At 39.8% G+C, this 21810-nt stretch overlaps 3 protein-coding genes and 1 long non-coding RNA gene across 7 annotated transcripts; 2 read left to right on the top strand and 2 right to left on the bottom strand.

Annotated features, from left to right (window-relative positions):
- Positions 1-564: 564 nt before the first annotated feature.
- Positions 565-10775, bottom strand: LOC110987344 (uncharacterized). Its single transcript, XM_087130634.1, has 4 exons — positions 10625-10775; positions 8634-8715; positions 5342-5478; positions 565-3720 (listed from the first exon to the last, which is right to left on the bottom strand). The coding sequence occupies exons 2-4, from the start codon at positions 8674-8676 to the stop codon at positions 3358-3360; spliced, it is 543 nt and encodes a 180-aa protein (XP_086986760.1). The 5' UTR covers positions 8677-8715; positions 10625-10775; the 3' UTR covers positions 565-3357.
- A 388-nt stretch (positions 10776-11163) lies between these two features.
- LOC110987346 (uncharacterized) lies at positions 11164-19155 on the bottom strand. Of its 2 annotated transcripts, none has more exons than XR_015423523.1 (3): positions 18778-19155; positions 16490-16648; positions 11164-11936 (listed from the first exon to the last, which is right to left on the bottom strand). It is a non-coding gene; the product is annotated as an uncharacterized LOC110987346 (long non-coding RNA). The 2 variants fall into 2 exon arrangements; XR_015423524.1 differs by having other exon boundaries at positions 16535-16648.
- LOC110987343 (uncharacterized) lies at positions 13768-15962 on the top strand. 2 transcript variants are annotated; one of them, XM_022250004.2, is made up of 4 exons: positions 13768-14128; positions 14466-14551; positions 14880-15034; positions 15371-15485. In XM_022250004.2, the coding sequence occupies exons 1-4, from the start codon at positions 14109-14111 to the stop codon at positions 15458-15460; spliced, it is 351 nt and encodes a 116-aa protein (XP_022105696.1). In that variant the 5' UTR covers positions 13768-14108; the 3' UTR covers positions 15461-15485. The 2 variants fall into 2 exon arrangements, with proteins under 2 accessions (XP_022105696.1, XP_022105695.1); XM_022250003.2 differs by having other exon boundaries at positions 13932-14128; positions 15405-15962.
- LOC110987345 (uncharacterized) lies at positions 16526-21652 on the top strand. 2 transcript variants are annotated; one of them, XM_087130635.1, is made up of 4 exons: positions 16526-16652; positions 18042-18101; positions 19542-19684; positions 20060-21652. In XM_087130635.1, exons 2-4 carry the CDS (start codon positions 18047-18049, stop codon positions 20300-20302), a joined length of 441 nt encoding a protein of 146 aa, XP_086986761.1. In that variant the 5' UTR covers positions 16526-16652; positions 18042-18046; the 3' UTR covers positions 20303-21652. The 2 variants fall into 2 exon arrangements, with proteins under 2 accessions (XP_086986761.1, XP_086986762.1); XM_087130636.1 differs by having other exon boundaries at positions 16530-16642.
- Positions 21653-21810: the final 158 nt, after the last annotated feature.

Below are 21810 nucleotides of genomic sequence, written 5' to 3'. Positions count from 1 at the left end.
CCTTTTGCTCAACCGCAGCGGCTCCGTCCATATCTTAATAAAGTGCACATATGTGGGGGCACTGTTGATTTCGATGTTGCCAAATGCTTAAGACAAGTACTGTAACCGGCAACATACATGTAATTATGACCTTGCTGGCTTGAACTGTACCATCACGATGTGGAACTTGCAAATCAAGTCAAGGATGAAGGGGAAAAAAGGGATGACAGAGTCCAAGACGCAAACATAAGTAGAGATACTGCTGAACATTCCAACTTGCCGCCTGAAGAGGGCTACAAACAGCTTTACCTTGAAAGCTCAACGATCAATATGATTGCTCATATAATCACTCCCAAGCGTTACATTCTTACCTCATCAACCCTAGTTTGTTCACAGTTGATGAGATTGAAGTATGGAATCGATCATCATCGCCGTTACATCGGACTCAATTTCGATGTGGACTCGATCCGTGCCATTTGGTGGACGTTTTTATTTATGATGTTGCTCTGGTCCGAATTCAACAACATTCATAATGTAAATAAATCAACGACTTTGATTTTGTTTGCAAGAACGACAATTCACGAGTTGTGTTTGTTATGGGTTTTGAATTTTTTATTCAGGCACACTATTTCACACAACCTAACATCACTCACGATCAATTAGTCCATTGATTAATCACAAATTAAACAGTTTAAAGATAAACACTGGATATAAATTAATATAGCATGATTTTTGCGGATTAGTAATCATCAATACCCTAACTATAAAAATCGAATTGGTTATTCAAATAAGCTACACCAGCGATACCCAAGAGAGGGCGCTATGTCACGAGGCAACAAATTGGACAAGGGCGTTTTGGTTTGTTCCAAATACATGTGCAGGAATTGTTCCCATTGGACGTAGCCAAGTATCAGCTGCATACAAATAACTCTGTTGCATCCAAGGGTGCGTTCGATTAGGTTTCACGGGGCAAACCTGATGCGAGAATGGCCATAGTGATGTGTCAAACAAATCTGACAGTAGTGCGGACGTGACGACAAGTCGTGGAAGCTATAGTCGAAACATCCTTACCTACTTCCCAAAACTTTGCTAGAATAAGTAAGGCTTCTCATTTCTTGACTTTCTCGCATGGACTGGAGAGTCAGGTAGTGAACTAATTTACAGTTATCTTTTAACATGTTCAAAACCTGTGCATGCATCTTAAGGAAAGAAATTGCGGCACAAGACAACGGTACTGGTTTTAAATTGTCCCTGATTGAAAATAAGTGTCAGCTTAAAACAGGTCTAGCAGACAGCGCGATTTCTTGATCAACACAATAGTCACGTATTGTCTGGTTCTTACTGAACGCCCACCAAAATTAGCGATCCAATAAAGGTAACCTCCTCTGTCAGGGGGGACGGAAAGGTGTTGTGCGACAAGCGCCCCCTACGTTCAAACTCTTCTCATTCAGTATTGTCCCGCGACGGCGTGCACATCCTTTGTTTCTTAACAGCGTGAAGATGGACCACGATCCACGAATAGCCGGCAATAATTTTTATTGATAATTTATTAATTTCAACTGTGACTCGGAGTGTTTAAACCCGTATGATATACTTCATATATGGGACTTTCACTTGCATCAGAAAAGTTAATTTTCGAGATGAAAATTGTCTTCGAAAGAGACATTTTGTTTAACTGCAATTCCTTTTTGACCGTGCCATGCTAACTTGCCAACGCGTTGCCTGCATATGCATTTGTAAACGATGGTCGGTCTAGCGTGCTGCATCTCCACGCACTGTAAGTTTTGATCGAACGTGAAGAATTTTTGTACTATTTTTGGACAAAATTTGAATAGGACGCATCACTCGTTTTTTATGACGTTGTGAAAAAGGGTCATTTTGAAGGGAAGGATTTCCTTTAAACGACTACAGTCGGAAGGTGAGGTTTTAAAACATACATTTCAGGAAAAAAATCAATGTTGAAGGTGAGAGTTTTGCAAATTAAATCGTTGTTATGCATGACATTTAGGGGTGTCAATTTGAAGAGACCACAGCGCAGCGTTTGCATTATAGACGTGTTCGCATGCACGATCCATAGCTGGATCGAGAAGCTGAAATGGGAATCTTTTCTAGAATCTCCATGAAACAAAAGGCTGGTGTACATATTGAAAACAGAACAAGTTCTTCAATAATCCTTGTGGATAATGGAAACGCTGGAGATTTTAACTTTCAATGAAACAGTTCCTTATGAGCACCCCCTTCTAATGAATGGAATAGGCTTACAGACCGTTGTGCGCACATCATCACGCGCAACCCCCCCCCCCACACCTCTGTGTAATTTACTTCAGTAAATAATTTGGTGTCTGAATCGGTCCTTTGAGGAGGGGCAAGGGGCCGGCGTTTTATTTGTCAGAATTATTTGAAGTTCAATGTCGAACAGTACAGTCGAAGCAGACGACAAATCCCGTTTTACATAGTACTAACGAAAACACTAGTCTATCACCCGAGTACCGGTACGAGTCAAGTAACAACTAGTGACCCTTGGTACACGTGCGCTGGAGTTGGCTCAGTACGCGACGAGCGGATCACTGTGGTTAGCCTAAAGGAATACCGTTGCTAGGAAACGAAGTGCCCCCTCTTGTTCACACAGATTCTATTCTAAGCATGAGATAAAAAATTGTTGGGCTAAAATTAGGTAAACTTTCCCATTTTAAACATTGCGAAATAATTCGCAAGCCAATCATTAATCAATGGTCACATATAATTTCGATTTCAGATAGCTATATTCACTTTTGCGGTAATTTATTTCAGAGTACTGTTTGCTTGATAAAATATCTCACGTCACAACGTACACATTTCTATTGATAGGCCTACCCAAATTACAAGTCTATTATTTGAAACATGGATGGTTCTTTGTATTACACTTTGAACACTATATTATTGAGTACACTTTTTGTAAGTTCTCGTTCAATGAACACTAATAATACACTGAAAGGTAATATTATTTGGAACCGTACTTTGCTGTACTTTCTTGAAATCATTGAACAAGAATAAAAGACTAAGGAAAACCATAGTACCGCAGGCCCACTGAAGTTAGACAAACAGGGGGCACAAGAGGCTGGCTCGCTTCGTTTATCACAACCAGAGTGCGATTTCATGCACAGACAACGCTTTATAAGGTCATATGTTTAGCGATGCACATCGCCTGACTTTCATCGACTTCATATCTGTCTGCTGTGCAGTGAGACATTATAAATTCAGCCCATCTCTATATAAAGCGCCATCATGCGTCATGAAATTGACTCAGGATCTCTGTATCCACCTAAAAGATGCAACGCACACTACAGACTGTGTCATTTTTGGATACCTATGTACTATTCCCAAGAAAGCACACCAAGCTTAAAACGCTAATGCACAGAGCGGTGCAAAGACTACGAGGGTTATGCTGAAATTAATCAGACTGGATATTGCGTTTGAGCTCGGTGTGGTTGCTTGTGCGTTGGCAACTTCACCTCCATCCCTCCCCTCACCCCCCGTCTCACCATCTGCACCACCCGCTTCACCACCTGCACCTGCATCACCACCGCCGTTCAGGTCACCACCGTTACACAGTTCTCCACTGCAGCAGGTTTGAGTCAGTGTCCCATTCTCAATCTTCGTATTTCTCGCGCCAAGACAGGGAAACGCTTCGTTGTGACAGGCTCTAACCACTATTGTCATAGGAGGTGTATTCCCGTCGCCCATCGTTTCTGTTTTTATTGTCTGAATATTATGGTGAAATGACGGAGAGAAATTATTTTTCTGATCTGCATCTTTCCGTAATAACCTCAGAAGTATCAAAAGATATAAACCAGACTTGACAAACTGTCCGATGTACAAATGCTTGCTGTAAATCAAAAGTAGACCCGTCAACACTAATTTATGAAATTCATCACTCTTCTTTAAGTGGTGATATTCACAAGACCCCAGTTCAGAGCACGTTTTGACACTCTCCAGTGTGCCATGTTTTTTTTAGACTTGTGCATTCTACTGTGCGCTCTCTTCCTCCACAATTCGAAGAGGCGAAACTCAGACATCGACCATCACGTTAAACCAAATATTTGTGGCTGCAAGTGAACTTCAGATGCTAAGCCACAAAATGTAAAAAGAAAGATAAAAACCGGAAAAGTAGGAGGCGTTGCTGTTTACGTTAATGACACCAGTGATGATCTTCATATTATTATAAAAACTGAGAAAATGGAACAAACACAAACTATGTTTTACAAATATTCTTATACAGCTCATTTTGGCACGGCACCGTCAAGGACTCAGGCTGAACTAAAGTTCCGGCGCCATCTGTGTGGAGTCCAGCATTCTTCACTGTAGTGCCTGCCAAGCTCTCTCCCGTAAGATCAACTTGTTTATTTGAGACCTTTTCTTGATTTCTTACCCTTACCACTGTAAACTGGTTACAATCAGCATTTTCTTTGTTAGCCTTAATTTTGACCATGGAAAGTGTAACACTTTCATACAAGGAACAAGTTGTCATAACTGACAACTTGTTCCATATCAGTGTGCTCTTGTTTGATTTCTTTGTTGCATGGGAGAAATTTCAAGGTTTAACATAATTGCTATTCTCAAAAGGTTTGCAGTATTTCGGATCGTAACACTGACCCTGGGGGGTTAAAGCAGTGAACTTAAAACATAGAATAAGTCAATAGAGTGATACCCAATGTGAACAACAAATCCTCAAATCGGCCCTAATCTAAAAATTCTAGAAAACGAAATCGTATATACCACCAGGATACCACCTTTAAATTGCAAGTTGTTGCCTCTGATAGTGAACTTGCATGGTAGTTCCTTTTTTTCTCAACTTAATATAACTGTGAACGTAAATGTTTGAAATTGTTTCTCTTGTGTTCATGTTTGCCAAAACCCACGGGTGACCAGTGGACTCCACTGAATGGACCACGCAGTTAAAGTAACAACCAAGAAAACGAGCAAATAGAATAGCAACATCAAGTGGAATCTTAGGTACCAATGTAAAATATGTGAAAAGACACGGAATTTCTTCTGATCACCGATGGAGTGATAAAAGGTGGTCCTTGTTGTTTTGCTTTTCTTGGAAATCGTTTTCTCCCGATGTTATTTTATATTTGGAATTTCTCATAAGCACAGGATATTTGATTTTCTCAGGAAGTGAGATTTAAATATAATTCGATTCAAATGATAAAGGATTTTCCTTCTTTGTGTTTGGCCTTCTCAATGTATGCCCTGCTTTTACACCGCCTTTTTTGAAGGGAAAATCTCGCGTCAGTTGACCTCCCTGCATTATCACGTTCATTTCTGAATATATCCACGAAAAATGTTGCACTACTTGTATTTGCAGTTTTTTTTAACTTACTTTGCATTGTCCTGCACACGGTATAATCTGGAGTCCCGAGCTGTCGAACGGATCTCCACATCCTGGTTGTCCAAACGTCATGCCACTCATGGTGGTTAAAGTGCAGTTGTAGCATTGTCCTTTAACCCCGTAAGTGACTATAAAAACATTGGACAAAATTCGAGGGAATAAATGTGTTTGGGATGCATTGCCATACCTGAAGCAAATGGACTTTGCGCTGATAATAAACCTGAAAATTAGCAGTGAATGTTGTTATTTGCAAAAACATTAGGACCACCCGTGCGCAAAAGGAATTAACCAAGAGAAAAAATTCAAATCAATTAATGATAGCAATGTTTACTTTCAACGCTAAACCTTAGTATCTTGATTAAACAGCTATTTCACATTGCCATGATTTGAAATGTTTAACAGTGTTATATTTGTCCACCCTTCTGCGCTTCCAACTTAGCTTTTTACCCATGATGCATTAAAGACACTACTTAGAATGAAGCCATTAGAAATTTAGTTTAAGAACAAACTTTGGTCAAAATACTAAGTGCGCGAATTGTGGTGACTCGTGGATACACTGAGACTTGGCAAATAGACTCAGAAAATAAAGAATCAGCAATCCCTGCTTCCGTGTGTCCTACCTCCCGGTTGTCGCGAGTTTCGCGAACATTTTCGGAAGCTGCCATGCTTCTGCGAGAATCTGACCGGCGCACCTGTATCTATGATGACCTGACCTACAAAATGCAAAGACTAGACCTGAGACTGCTCAACGTACATGTACGTACATACATGTACATGTACACTGCGTGCGCGACGTACGTACGGCACTCAACAAACAGACGAGTCTGCAGGCCCCAAAGGCAACGACCGTAAAAGGTCGCGGGAACCGCTGTAGGAGTTTGCCTGCGCACGCGCATGCCGAAAATAGCCGAATCGTCCAAAAAGGATTCGGAACTTCGGGCTTAACACCGTCAAAAAGATTGAGTGTTTTTAAACGCGGATGCTTTAGAAATTTGGATGCTTTCTCAATTCGGATGCTTTCTCAATTTGGATGAAATGAGATTTTGGGTAAAATGCGTACCCAGAATAACAATTTTACGTTAGGAAAAGTGTTCCAATTTTAAAAAAAATATTCCGAGCAGTGTTCTAGCTGGGACCATTTCAGTACCGGGTAAATTTTTGGATTGCAAAGCGTAGTCAGCGCAGTTTTCAACGCTTTCCGATGCTTGAAATGCGATCGAATTGGCACATTTAATCAGAGATGCATTTTGCAAGTGTGAATTGTTTTTATTTTAATCCTTTTCGGGGCAATTTTTGGCAATTTTCATCCCATTCAATCAACACAAAAAGTTGGCCAAAAAATCCTTACCTACCGACCCGGAAGCAGCGCTATCTTTTTCTTGGCCTAACTAATTTGCTTCTCAGTGTGGTAAGATCCAGCGTGGGCAATGCTTATCCTGTCACAACTAAATGTACTGTACATGCATTGCAAAACACGTATTACACGTAATTATAAGCTTCTCCATGACAAGACTTTGCAATGGCCCATTTGTATCCTGAACTTCTGCTCACTTGTTACTACGGTGCAAAACAAGTCCAATTGCTCACAAAATATCCAAGAATCAAATCTTCGACAGTCCTCCCACTCGGGTCAACTTTAGCACGATAATGATGCTGGACACACGTGCGAACGATATCGGTGCATGTACTTGTACAATGCGCATATTGGACGTACACAATCGCGTTGCAATCGTGCCTATTCGCCCCCTATGCATCATGCGTTAATCGGGGCAAACGAATAATTCAACCACGTTGGTTTCTACAGCTACTCACGCAGTGTGTATGCACAAAGTGCGGGATGCCAGCGACACATTTCTGACGCGCGCATTACGAGGCCAGCTCCGCATTTGAAGCAAGATATGGGACGGAAAGAACTCCCCCCCCCGCCTTTGTGATGGTCATTGTTTGATCGGAATCTCAGGAATCCTTTACAGACTTCTAGGGGGGATGTGTTAGGTAACAATAGTCTAGAGTGTGTATATGGATTGGACATGGGGGGGGTACCCCTCCGTCCCATATCTTGCCTGGTATACAGCTCCGTGCTACCGGTAGCTTGGGTGTAGAGTTTACACATATATGGTTTGTACCTTCGAGTTGGAAATCGACAAAATCTTAGTCTGGATCATACAGTCGTAAATGGACTAAACAAATCGTCAAAATTATGCCTCAAATCGTTTAAGTTGGCAAAACCTGCATTTTCAGTAATATTTCAGTTCATTTTTTGGAAAATCCGTGCTGGGCGGCACAGCCAATTTAAGCCCCAAGTGCCGAGCGGAAATTTGCAGTACTGGGTGGTGCCGCCCACCGTGGCTGATTCCGAGTCAACATTTTTTTCCAATTTTTAAAATGTTTGAACTTAAAAATTTCGTTCCAATCCTGAGAAAATGTTATATTATAAAAACTTTTTCGAATTTTGAAAACATGTTCACTCTTTACAAATTTATTCCTATCTAAAAAAATATGTTCCGTCTATGCAAACTCATCCTCTCTTTAAAAATTCATTCAAATCTAAAAAAATACGTCTTGCCTCTTTAAAATTTCGTTCCGTTTTTAAACAATGCATTCCAAAGTCAAAATACGATCTTCTTAAAATGACATTTGTTTTAAAGATACATTCGATTTTAAAAAACACGTTCGATTTTGAATGAAGGCATACCGGCTTGCAAAAACATGTTCCAATCTTTTTGATCCGAGTTTTGCTTCGTAATTCAAGTGGGCTCATAGAACAACTATGGATCACCGTAAAAATGCAATCATTCAATGAGATTCAGACAAAGTAACGGAAATACCAATAAAATTCCAGGTGGTTTCAAAGTTTTGCAAATGACTCGATCCTCGATCACAAAAGGGACTTCGAAAAATTTATTAGTAGGAAACAGTCATTATCATTTACCACTTCAAACTAGAACAGAAAACATAAAAACATGTCTTCATTGTAGTGACTAGAAGTGACAGTAACTAGTAGTGACAGTAACTAGTAGTGACGGTAACTAGTAGTGACAATAACTAGTAATGACAGTAACTAGTAATGGCACTAACTAAGGCTAAATGTCTCGGTGGCACCCGAGGGTGCACACATATTTTTCAAGGGGGCACTACAAGAAAATAAGATGCAGCTGCATAGATATATAACACGACAGAAATGTCGAATTGGGATGGGGAACCCGGGGGCTCGGGCATCTAGTGGGGGCCCGTGCGCCCCCCCCCTACGACACTGATTTGGACTGATGATTGATGTACTTACACAACACTGAAAAAACAATCGCGCTGAAAACGAAGGTCTTCATTGTTTGCAGTTGGTAGTGGACTTGCTCGACAACACCAAGCTGTTGAGAAAAGGCATCAATTTAGTTGAAGCTCAGAAACAGCACATGCTTAGAAAACATCTCAGAGAAGATAGATTTATTCATTTATTTTTGTTTTACTTTATGGAAGCACAATATTGCTAAGTACAGTAAACAGTCATATATAGCTGTACAAAAAAATCAAGCAAGTTGGAACATCTAAACAGACAATAACACTGAACAAATTTGTGACCCGTTACCACAAAATGAGCTCAAAGTCAGAAGTTTCGAAAAAATTATGAATTCAACAGGAAGAGAGCTTCTCAATAAGGGTAAAAATGCATGCATCTGCATGTATGTGATGACATTATTCCGGCGGCAATGTGTCTTTGTATTAACATTTTTTTCAGAATAGACAAGAAAAAATACTTTTGTCAATATTGGTGGGAAAATGAGGTTTTAAGTATCTTTTAAAATATGGATAAAAGTGTAAATAAATAAAATATATATAAATAAAATCTGAATTTTCAAAAAAACTTGGAATCAAATAAAAAACAGGTTACTATTTTCACATTACAAATTCAAAATATTGATCTCCTCTTCAATTTTTTGGTTCGAACGGTCATCATAGCCATTTTGTCGTGACGTTTCATATTTTCAGGAATGAAGGATGTCTGACTGTAACGCTGCTTTTCTCTGTAAATTGCCTTTTAGGGGGCAATTCTATTAATAAACATCTGAGACATTGACTCCTGCTCTGTCGAAAATTAATATTTAAATGCAATGAACATTTCTCATTATATATTACTTTCTTAATTCATTTCCTTTTTAATGTATTAAAACTATTACACGTGATCTTTGTTAGGCTGAAAAGTGGATTTGTTTTATACATAACTATAAAATTATCCATGTTTTCCTAGACAACTGGGGGCGCTGTTGCTGCATGTCAGATGAAGAAGACACGGTTCAGTGCGTAAAGGTTTTTCTGTTCAAATCATGAGCCCAGAATGTGCTCACTGCAAAACCTCTCAAAAGGGGTTGACTGCTGGCTTAGTGCTATCTACTTACACAACAATGACTCATCCCAGAGAAAACTCAGGCCACCCAATTTTTTAAAATGCGGGATCTTTTCTACTAGTATGACATTTTAGTTTTGTTCATGACACTGAAAAAGACATTAAGCAGCTATTTCTAAAGATGAATTTGACATTAAACAGCCTTTGAAATGGTGACACAAAAACTTAAGTGAGATTAACTGACACAAAAGATGTATTTGAAATTACCTTAAAAAATGCAGCTTTACCCTTAAAATTGACTTAAAGAAAAACAGCAATATGCAGCAGAGGAAGGAAAGCCAATGGATAGCTCGTATGCATGCGTGTAATGATTCCGAATGCTGAACGCTTAACAAAAACAAACTGAGAATCGGAAATTCACATTTATGTTGGCATATTGTAACATTGTAAAAGCAGTAACAAACAAAAACTGAAACCTTTTCTAGTCACACTGCGGATGAGAAAATCTTCAGGGGAAGATATACGGACGCCAGCCTTACCGGATATGCGGCTATTTATAGCCATAGCAAGCAAACACATGTCCGGAAAAGGGAACAAGGAAAATACCGAGTCGTTTACTGAGAAAATATTTAGAGTTTTCAGACCAGTCTCACAGGATTTGTGCACAGGGTTTCAAGTGACGTCCGTATATGAAACTCTTTCCATGTTCAGAATGTAAGAAACTACATAATTTACGGAATAGTTAATGGCAATATCTGAATGCAGTTGGACTTGAGCATGCTGCTTGCAGCCGTTGACAAGAAGAGAGAGACAGAAGAATAATTCTTCCCTCTTCTTATTCCTGCACGATTCCTAATTAATCATAATACACCAGCTACTTTTCAGTCAGCATAGAAGGTTAATTGAAAGTAACGAGAAGAACTTGTATGACATACCTTTTTCTTGCAATCTCTCGGTTCCTCCGAAGTGAATGATGCGACTACAACAAAGAGGGAACGACGTGCAAGAGACGTGGTCGCGGGCCGTGGAAAAATGATTCAAGCCCGTCTAGGTGTGGTCTGGACGCATGCGTACTACAACTATGTCGCCTGTATGTACCCATAGTGGGGGTTTTCCAAACCTCGTTTCTGCGTGACAGGAAAACTGTTTGTGTCCACACAAAACAAGTATACTTTCACTTTCAAGGTAATAACCTTTGGGTTCATACCATACAGTGCTTTGTTCTTTGAGCAAAAGAAGTTTCTTCAGTAAATGGCTAAATTAACATTTCAAGGTGGGGGGCTGACAGGCGAAGCCAGTCCGATCGAAGCCTGGATTTGGAAGTTCAAGCTACCTCATAAATAACTGGGAAAGGGTGATAGATGATCCTTCTAGACTGGTTCCCGTTCCCAGTTCACTGTCATTTAGTGTTTACAGGTTTTCGGGAATTCATCCCAAGGTATGTAGTTTTTGCAAGAAGGAGGCCTAATACGCGTTCAAGTAATATTTATTTATTTACCGATAACCAGAAATGCACTTAATAACAAAATAGTTGAACCATCACAGGCATTACAAGTTGGAATTGAAAAAAGTTGATTCACTTGTTCTTGAAAACATATACTTATTTTGGGGTTCAATGAGGGGTTAGGTCAAACCCTATAAAAGAAAACCAACAACCCGGCATTTGCACGCGATTACTTCAAAACAAACTGAATACACCAAAGTAACATGTTAATAATAATCAATAACTATTTTTAATTAAATTGTTATACATGTACTAGATTCTTGTCTTATGACAATTACAGAATACCAGTGATTCATACGCTCATTTTCCACACGCACAGATATATATGCAGGTTTCCTGTGTGCACCATTTGTTTTCAAATAAAGTTTGTAAAAACTAAAATGCGAAATGGCAACTGCGCACAGCCACGATTACACAAATCGAAAATCTGTCATGAAATCAAACACATGCTCCAACAAGGAACCCTGCGGCGTAGTAACCTGGAGAAAATGAGTCACTGATCATGTTGGCGGTGAAACATTAAAAATTAACAATTATTTGAAAATGTCGTATAAATTAGTCAGAGACTGTGAGATGAAGTCATTATTCGTTCACTCTTCATGCTTAACCAGAAAACTACACAGCAGTTAAATTTTGTGATTCATGATCTACTGCTTATTCAGCTGGGAATTTGGACTGTCTGTAGATCTTGACGGAAACGATGTGGAGCAAACGAAAGCCCATCCCTCAGCAAATGTTCTTGTCTGTGTTTCAAACGTAATGAGAGAAAAGGCGAGATCAAAGAGGGAAAAATGTCCCCAAATTTATTAGTCTCACCCATTGGAAAGGCCCTAAAAAGGACTTAAATAAATTCACAAATTCCTTCCTCCCAAGATTCGATTCTGCATCCGCCCTTAATGCCGGTCCTCTGCTTGTATAAACACATGCAGACGTCTTAGCATTATGCAGGGTGAATGTGTAGACTAAATCCAGGACAGTTATGTCTGTGAGTGTGGCAGTCAACTGTGCGTACACGTTTCCATAATCATAGCCCGTAACGTTTTTCCTATTTCATTAGGATATTTACATATTTTGGTTGTACATTCTACATACATGCTGTTTGTACCTTTTTGCTTCTCAGTTTATATCTGTGGTCTTTTCAGCGTGTATGATTATAACGTGTCATTCAGTACCGGTATTCGTTGTTGTTTGATGTAATGTGGTGTTGAACAGGCTCGTTCCGGAGAAGGTTCTATTAATATCTTATAAATTACAAGATTTAATAAATTACTTCTTCTATAAGGTTATTGCCATTCTTATTTCTATTTTATGGGTTTTTTTTTATTTCAGAGGAATGTGATCACTATCGGCTTTCGAGTCATTTTCTCCCAAGAACGAGAATCCAGTGAACTTGTAAACAACACGGCTGAGTAGAAAATACCGATAGGTAATGCCACCCAGGCAAACGGAAGGAGTCTCCCAACAGTCGTATGTTGTTTTCCAACACCATCTTAATATGCGTCCAGACATGTTGCGATCTTGTAGCTTACAGGGCGAGAGAGGTGCTGCGTATTCCGTCTACGTGCAGGCAATGATACCTCCACGTGGATGCGCGTGTAGAATGTAAACCATTGATCTCCGTTGTAAAGACTGTACAGGATACGGTGCATGCCATGTATAAAAATGGAGAGCAAAGGTTGGAACATTTTCTTATTATGTGCTCCAAATGCAACGCGGAAGTACAACAATTTTACAGCATCACAGGCATGTTCACATCGAGCCAAACTATAGTGAATGTGCGTATTTAGGTTTCTGGCGTATCAGCATTCTCTGCCCAGCGTTTTAGAATACAGGCGTCGATAGGAAAATAGCCATCCTGACAAAAAGCCGTTATAAATCTGTACAATTTTCATGTTTTCCTTGGTTTTTATAAACATCATGGTCACACTGCTCCACTCCTCACATAAAGTTGTCCTCTAGTCACTAGTAACTGAAGATGTCACGGGTGCATATATAATAACGTGGCATGTTGCATTTTTAATTATCTTATCAAGAGTCTCAGAATATTGGATGTATTTCGGATGCAAAGTCTACCTACTTTAAATAAGTACATTCTAATTTGAACATTCGTTATCCAGTAAGAGTTTACATTTACATGCGGATGTGGAAGGAGGTTCCTTAAAAACAGAGTTTGTAGAGTAGGGATCCCCTTGAATATAAATGAACACATGAATAAGAGAAGAAAAGAAAATTAGAGTGAGCAATACGGGCCATTCACAATAGTGCGCCACCAAGAATTTACAACGTGTTGGCCAACCACAAAGCGCGAAATTTGTCGACCCTTTCCAAACGCGCACTGGGTCGACAGATTTTTCGCATTGTGATTGGCCAACGCGTTGCAAACTCTTGGTGGCGCGCTATTGTGAAACGCCCGTATTTGGTATTCCCACAGCGTATGCCCAGCACGAAACTATTCGGTAAAAGCTACGTGCGCGCAATAGTCTGTCCTATCAGCGCATATCGTTAACTCACGTACGCAGTTTGTTCCCAAAAGATGTTGATGTTGATATCCATAATAAAGACATGCTCATAATACACAGGAAACACATAACACGCATAACACAAGGTGACACAAATAGACGGAATAAGAAAAGTAACCCGTTGAGAAGGTAAATTGAGCTCAACTTCTTCGATAAGAAATACGTTTTCAGTTTTAATTTAAACAATGCAAGACAAAGAATGCCGATAAGTGAGTTAAGAACTTGTCTTAACGGATTACGCGCTCAGTGCGCGTGTTGTTCGATGCGAACACATCACCGTTCAATTCATACAACAGATGGATGTGACGACAGTAAATTCACACACAGTCTCACGACTTCATAATCCGATTCTAATTTTAGTTTTATCTCGATTAAGAAGCAGCCCTTATCAGTCTGATGACGAATCCTACTAATTTGTGAGTTTTCGATTAAATAACACCCTTTTTAATACTACAGTTTACTTTAAAAAGCTAATTAGCCAAATTGTTGTAATCTGCTGGACAGAAAAGATCGATACGTACCCTGTGTTAGTCATTTTGGGCTTGTGCAGTTAAAAGAGGGACCAAACCAGCATTTTATCACAAATCTTAAAACGTCTGGTCTGGAAAAAGAGCGGAGTAAAAGAAGACCAACCTGAGCTTAGCAGAGCAAGATCTTTGCGTGAAACACTGCGTAGTTATTGCTCCTCCTAATTAATGTTACTAATTCATTTATCTCATTTTTTCTTGTCTCCCTACCTTTGTTTTCTTGCAGGTGGATGGAATGTAAATTCCGTTTTGACAGTTCTGAGAAGATTATGGGACACTCTAAACTAATAACTGTATGCATATTTCTGATGAGTAAGTAAAAAAAACCAAATGTATTAAGTATGAAAATGTATTGCTGCAACACTTGTGGAAATAGGCCTATTTTTCACGTAAGTAGGCCTACGTGATAGCTTTTAGTAATTTACGGTCATCGAATTATAATGTACGACACGTGAAACTAAAAAGAAATTCAGGGTTGTGGCTGTAATAATACGTTTCCGTAATTTAGTAACACTAACTCCCTTGAATTTCCATGCTTCTAGATAAAACAACGATTTGACTAATACGTCGATGATGTGGAGTTTGACTAAAAAGGGTCATTTTTAAGTGAAGACCTTTTGTTCTTTTTTCTGTCTTTCAGTTCTTATAGCATGTGCTGAGAGCCGCTTAAGATGTTACAACTGCACGTATGTCGAGTATAAGAAGAAGGAAACATGGGCGGGTCTCGAGGAGTGTCAGGCGAAGAAATTTGACGATGAGAAAATTCCGGTGATAACATGTGACGGTACATGCGTGGTAAGTTGCAAATAACGATGCAAAACTATCTTTAAAAAACACCAACTTATTTACAATAATGGACTACTGGCAGAAGCGCCCCTTGTTTAAAACTCACAAGCGTCTGAGCCAGGTTGAAACTTTGGGGGAGGGGTCTTTCTTTCTACTTAAGTGGGGTTATTTCAGTCGTAGATACACTTTCAAAATGTTTTAACATCAAGGAATGGCGTTTCATTCCAGCAAGCAGAATAAAAGTTTTAAACTTAAGATTTCAATACCAAATCATCTGCCCTTGTTCTTATCAACCACAGCAGTTTTTCTCCCTCTCAATATTCAAACATCTTTTCTTTTTTTTAGGTTCGTTTGTTTGTTTTTCCTTTGGTCCTTTCAGACACGTTCCGTCTGGGGCGATGTGGTAGTTACTCAGCGAACCTGCCACCAAAGTAACAGTGGTCCATGTAACCGGATCGACCGCTATAACATTGGTCAAGACGGTTACCTGTCGCAGGTGTGTTGCCGTGGTTCTCGGTGTAACCATAAAGGGAACGACAATGCTGGTCACCCTCATATTAGCGCTAAGACTCTCTTTGTTATCGAAACGATGGCTCTTCTTTGCTTTGTGATGTTTGGACCAGTTGATATTTGGACAAACGGCCAAACATATTCTTGGAGAATTCCTTAAGTTACTGGGGTGGCACAGCAGAGAGAGAAGAGCATTTGCGTAAATTGGCTACTCTTTCTCGACTCCGTGATATTTAAATTCAGTGCCAGGACAAGCTACGAATTCTTGAGGATAGAAGACACACTTGTGTATTATATGCAATTTCAACTACAATGCCTACTTTTCCTCACAACTATTATGCCGTTTCTATTTTGCTAATTTATCAAGAAGAACAATAATATAGAATATCATCAGATATATGGACAATAAAGTACACTGAGTTTATAATCTTTGCCGACTCCTTCGGAAATTTGTAACTTCATTTTGGATTCAGCAAAGGGCACACAGTGTCAATTGTACGGTCTTCATGTTACTTGGTGAATCGTAAGTCACTTTGGTATAGGACAAACAGTCGTGCCTGAGACCCTTTCTTGTCCGATCAACAAACTTCTCAGGATGCAACACAGACCAATATCGATTCCACATTATGGCTTCTGACCTTCTGACCCCCTTTTCCTACACTCCATGTGTTTTAATTAGCTCAACAGTCTGCAATTAATCATATATACAAGCAACTGAAAAAGCTCGCCTACGGCATGCGGCTGGAAAAACCATGGTTATAATTACCCACGCCAACACGAACTTTAGGATGTAAAATGCACATTGCTTGCATAGTGTTCTGGATAAAATCTACACATAAAAATAGTTTTTGGGTATGCAACTGTTCCGGAGGTGCATACTATGCCCTGTATTATTTATGTGCACAATTTACACGAACGGACGGTACCTACACTCAAATGTATGTTTTTATATACCTCATCGTCGTGCAATCGGCGCTCCATACTCTGAGCAGGACATACCTCGTTAAAAACCAAACGCACGATTCATCCGTCCGTCGCTGTCAGTTGGGCTCTGTTTGGACTGCGCAGTCTTTTCATTACTGCTGTTCTGTCAACTGAAACCGGCAGGTAGGCCTGTGTAAGTATAATGTTTAAATGATAAGCATTTCGGTTTATTTTATGAGCCAAGTTTATTGTGTTCATTTATTATTTCATGGATTACTGTACATCTGGGGCTCCATAGGATTGGCGTATGTAAGTTAATGGTTAGGCCTCCATGCGTCAATAATAACCTCACCGACATAAGGTTGAAAGGTTGGCTGGTTTCACGGGGGCCAGAATTAAAGCAGTGCGTGCGTCTCGTTTTTGAACTTACGCTACACCTACGAATTCGAGTAATACAGTGCCAAGTATGTTGTCGTTTCGCAGTAGTCAGTGGTCGGTAACCACGATTTTGCATCGTCTACTTGCGCTTGAACTTGATGCACTGATCGAACCTTTGCTGCTGATATTTATAGTCTCTTTGCCACTACGCGGACTGCATGACCTTGCACGGCAAACAGTGCACTTTCACAGCTTCGCGCGCCTTTCCATACGGAACAAGCTTTGGGTGAGGATAATTTCAGCCGAAAAAATATTGGTAGACCCTACGTACGCGCTTTCGTGGAGGTTAAAGTCCGTGTAGACCGATCATGATTCATAATAAGGCCAAATTTTTCTCTCTGACATATCCATTATATTTCTATACCTTAACTTTGAAATGAATGCGAATTAATGACAGCCGAGCACAGACGTCAGGAAGCAAAAACCCTCCAATGACAGCGCGGAACAACAAGGCTGTTAAGTCATATTGGACAAGTATGACTCACACCGTAACTGGTGACAGCGGCTGGCTGGCCGCTAGCTGGCGTTATACTAACTGGCGCTGGCCGGCTGGCCAGATGAATATGGCTTGAGGCTCAAGGCCAAGGGGAAGTTCAGCGCACTGACGATTTATAGCTTAGTGTACGTGTATGTCGACTTGACAGTTACTACAAATTTCAACGCCGTAGCATTCCGTTCTAAGCTCCGGGGTCTGTTGACTTGGAACGAAGAGAACGCATACCCTGAACTGTATGGCTACTCGATCGGACCGCGTACTTAGTATGCCAATACAGAGTTTTGGGCGTACAAGCTGAAAACTGACCGAGCGTTTTTTATACTTGGACTCGGCCTAACGCAAGCCGGCCGATAAAAATCGGGGAGGGGGACTCGGCAAAGGGAATGCCCCTTTTCTGGCCCCCACTGGCAAAAACCATAAGCATCAAAGCTAGCGTTGTTCTTGTAATGTTCACCTCCTAGCTGGTACTGTGAACCCCCTGCACCAAGGCAGGCCACACAGGCTTATAAAATTTGTAATTTTGAAGTTTAAGTTACTGACCTTTTTGAACTCAATAATAATAAAATATACATAATGTTAAGAGATTTGTGTCATAGGAAAGTGGCAACTAGGATGTTGTTGACAAGTTGCATTTCGTTGCTTTTTCAGGCAAAATGAGAACCTTTACCGCGTCATCTTTAGTGGCTCTCACGTGGTTGTGCTTGCCTTGTAAGTGGATAACATAATTATTTTAAGGACTGAAAGTTTTTCTCGTTGAACGAAAGCAGTTTTTCTTTACTGTTGTCAGAAAACAAGGAAATTCAAAGCGAGGAAATGTGCCTCGCTTCCACTAAAACTTACACAATATCTCTCCATGAAAAACCTTTTCCAAAGTAATCTGTAATTTTTACCGTGTATGTTTTTATCATTGTCTCTTTTGACATCTTCAGAAAATCCTATTTCTTTATACAAAATGTTCTCTGTGCAATCAATCTTAAATTACGTGACTCCCTTGTAAATTTTTTCTATGGTGATTTCAGCATCTTAACTGAAATCGTATTAAATACCCTATTTATAATTTGTTTGGTTCTTTTTCAGTTCTTATAGGCTTATTTATTTATTTTATATCTATTTTTAAATATTTTTTTAAGTAAGTTTTTCTTTTTGTATTTAGAAAGTTTGCTTTGGAACGATGTCCACTGAGTATTACTTTTCTCTTTCAAATTTACTGTTCATGTCACTTTGTGGATTTTTATAAATCGTCATATAATTTGAATCGCCATTTACTGTTTCATAATAAATTCATCCTGTACTGCAGTGACTCGTAAACATAAGGAATACCCACCGGTGATATTGAAGAAACGAATGAATGACTTAATTAATCGAACTGAATGTTAAAACTTACCGCTCGGTGGAATTCCACATTTTCCACTCTAAATATTTCCATTATAGTTGGTGAGCATTTTGATCCATCTAACAAAGATCGGCGATCATCATTATTTTGTGTGGTCAACTGTCCCAATCAAGCTTGGTGTTATAATTCTCAACACTGCTAGTGTACATTGAATCATGGAGGAAGGAACCATGATTGAATCGAGCTATATGCAATCACACGGATGAAGTCAAACCGCGGGAGCTATATACATGTACATGTATGCAACCGCCGTACACGTGTATATCTCATCAATTCATACACGTACACACGTTTGGAATTCGGGCATAGTATGTGCACAATCCGATGCTTACTGCATGAGTGACAAGACTGTGTATGTTGAATCGCGGCACAAAGGTTCAAAGGTTGTGAACCCAGCCAAGCGAAACGTGACCATCATGATTGAAACCCATGCTATGGCTCGTTGCACGCGACATGGAGATGGTGGAATTCAATTCATAGCTCAAAGCTTAGTACGAACACGAGAAAGGGGTTTCGAATGATGGGAACGACACGCAAACATTGTGAACAGGATTCTCAACTTAATCCCCACTTTCTATCTGGGTGGAGAACGTCAAGAACAAAGTGTTAAAATGGCGACTGATATCCGAGCGTAACTGCACTCTTTCTGGTTTTGGAAAGGGACTGTAGATCCATGCATGAATCCGTCCCCTTTTGCCTCAGCCATTCTCAGCACATTTTTATGACTCATTTTTGCGTTTTGTCACCCCTTGCAGTGGTCGCCTATTCTCAGGACCAACCTTTGTTGTGTTATGCGTGTACCTATCGCACTGTAGCCGACAGAGTCGTAGGGGAGTATTGCAGCGATCCTTTCAATGGTGAAGTGTCTGCTAACATTACCTGCGATTCAATGTGTGTGGTGGGTAATCCAACACTATTAATTTATCCATGACAAAACGGGCGTTTCACAATAGTGCGCCTCCAAGAGCACATTGACCAATTACAATGTGCGAAATCTGTCGGCCCATGCGCGTTTGGAAAGGTCCACATAATTTGTCGCCCTGTGATTGCCAACCCGTTGCAAACTCTTGAAAGCGCACTATTGTGAATCGCAATTACAAAGGCCTTTAACTACTATATCAAGTGACTTCCTGCACATAATTACATTATAATGGTCAATTTCATTTGCTACCATTTTTATTGGCAATGGACGATTGCTGTGTTTGGTGGAAGTGAACATTTTTCATCAGACGTCAATTTTTCTTTTTTCTATAAATGTATCTCTCTTCCACAGAAACGTATTTATAAGGGCGGCGTGGAGCAGATCAAACGAGGATGCTATTCTGACATAGTGGGAGCAACTGGAACTTGTGAGACTTACCACGACAGAGAAGTCCCCAATTCGGATCCACCAGAGACGTTGACGCAATTATGCTGTGTAGACTCGCTCTGTAACCATGGCAACATCAGCACTTCAGCGCTGAGCGTTCTAAGGTTAACTTTGTTTAGTCTCCTGTGCATACGTCTGTCTGGATGATGTTTGCCACTATTAATCACTGAAGCACACCTGCGTATATTGTAATGTAGTAATTTTTTATCTCAGTTTGCTTGTCTCCATTTTATAAACAAAGAGCATGGCATGATAGCTTTTACTTTGTGCATGCACTGTATTCAGGGACTGTCGATTTGATATCAAATTTGTCAACTTTTTCACAGTTGGAATTATTGTAATGATTCAACAACTGACCACATAATTGTATGTCACTTTACGCGTTTGTACGTTGAAAATGTATGTTTGAAACTAATAATTCAAACCATGATAAGCATATTGCACGAGATATATTAGACTACAAGGGTAACATTTTGTGGAAAAACATTTATTTACACTTCACGCAATTATGCTGTAAAGACTCGCTCTGTAATTTGTTATCAAAAAAATTGTTACTCAAATGCTAGTTTTTGAAAGGGAACATTGACACGAGATAGTGTGACGTCGTAGTTCTTATGTCATGTGCGTTTTGTCTTTCCTTGTGGTTTTCTGGGATGAACTTTCCTGGCGATTTGTCTTGGGCTGATTTGTTAATTTGGCAATTTTCTGCAATAAATTCCGTGTTTTAGATACAATCAATTTGAAATGAAGTGCAATGCACTTTTATGTTCAGAAACAGTTCGAAAGAAAATGGCATGGCTCTCTATTTTGATATAAATTTTTAAAATCCAATGTTCTTAAGCCACACTGAGCCAGGTTGGTATTCCAACAGCGCATGCTCAGTCCCAGGCTATTCGAGAACAGCAACGCGCGCGCGCGCGATTGTCTGTCCTATCAGCGCAACCATACGCTGACTCACGCGCGCGCTTTGTTCCCGAAAGACCTTGGAGTTTTAAATACCGAACTGGCACATTTAAGGGTGACAGTGTGTATCTCAAATGTTCTACATTTGCAAAGTCCTATGCATACAGGCTCATAACTTGGTGATATCAGACCAGTATCCTAAAAACTAATGTCTTAAAAAATCCATCACCAATGACGTAGCGTCATCCTGAGATCTTTTCTTGTTTTTAGAATTTGCAACAAATTCTGCACATATGTGATCTATTTAATCTGTACGTGTCCATCGGCAACAATACAAGATGCTCTTTATCAAAAGCTCATGAATGCATAATATGCGAGAAGGCCGACCTCTTACTTGAACGGACAAGTGCCTAGTTTTATTCTTTGTTTCTGTTTTAAGTACATACCATCTAGAGGAAAAATTTGCTGGACTAGTTTATACGCTCCTGTGAAGTACGCTCCTCCGAACTGACTAATTGTTATAATCTTACAAATATTGTCAATTGAAAACTGAAATAAACGCAGAATTTCGGGCTGAAGTATACAGGAATGTAACACACTCTTGTCATCGTTTTATTTCCATTGATTAGCTCTTTTTGTTTTCTTCCGAAATCGCGCATCGACTGTATGGTGGTGCCATCTAAACTTGCGATGGACTTTTCTATGAATATGTGAAATCGACGCTACAGTTTCACAAATTAAATGCATTTTGC

Source organism: Acanthaster planci, linkage group LG20 (assembly GCF_054643075.1).
Source record: "Acanthaster planci isolate LZ-2023a linkage group LG20, COTS_SCS, whole genome shotgun sequence".
Lineage (NCBI taxonomy): Eukaryota > Metazoa > Echinodermata > Asteroidea > Valvatida > Acanthasteridae > Acanthaster > Acanthaster planci.
The sequence above is the reverse complement of the archived record's forward strand: the minus strand, read 5'-3'. Positions and strand labels throughout refer to the sequence as shown.

Bases quoted from the DNA above. Each gene is read 5' to 3' on its own strand.
- LOC110987344 (XM_087130634.1), bottom strand. From the start codon at position 8,676: ATGAAGACCTTCGTTTTCAGCGCGATTGTTTTTTCAGTGTTGT. The intron at 5,479-8,633 runs GTAAGTACATCA...ATGTTTTTATAG, and splicing joins GATTGTTTTTTCAGTGTTGT to TCACTTACGGGGTTAAAGGA. The intron at 3,721-5,341 runs GTAAGTTAAAAA...CATAATATTCAG, and splicing joins CGTGTGCAGGACAATGCAAA to ACAATAAAAACAGAAACGAT.
- LOC110987343 (XM_022250003.2), top strand. From the start codon at position 14,109: ATGACGAATCCTACTAATTT. The intron at 14,129-14,465 runs GTGAGTTTTCGA...GTTTTCTTGCAG, and splicing joins ATGACGAATCCTACTAATTT to GTGGATGGAATGTAAATTCC. The intron at 14,552-14,879 runs GTAAGTAAAAAA...TCTGTCTTTCAG, and splicing joins TGTATGCATATTTCTGATGA to TTCTTATAGCATGTGCTGAG.
- LOC110987345 (XM_087130635.1), top strand. From the start codon at position 18,047: ATGAGAACCTTTACCGCGTCATCTTTAGTGGCTCTCACGTGGTTGTGC. The intron at 18,102-19,541 runs GTAAGTGGATAA...CACCCCTTGCAG, and splicing joins CACGTGGTTGTGCTTGCCTT to TGGTCGCCTATTCTCAGGAC. The intron at 19,685-20,059 runs GTGGGTAATCCA...TCTCTTCCACAG, and splicing joins CCTGCGATTCAATGTGTGTG to AAACGTATTTATAAGGGCGG.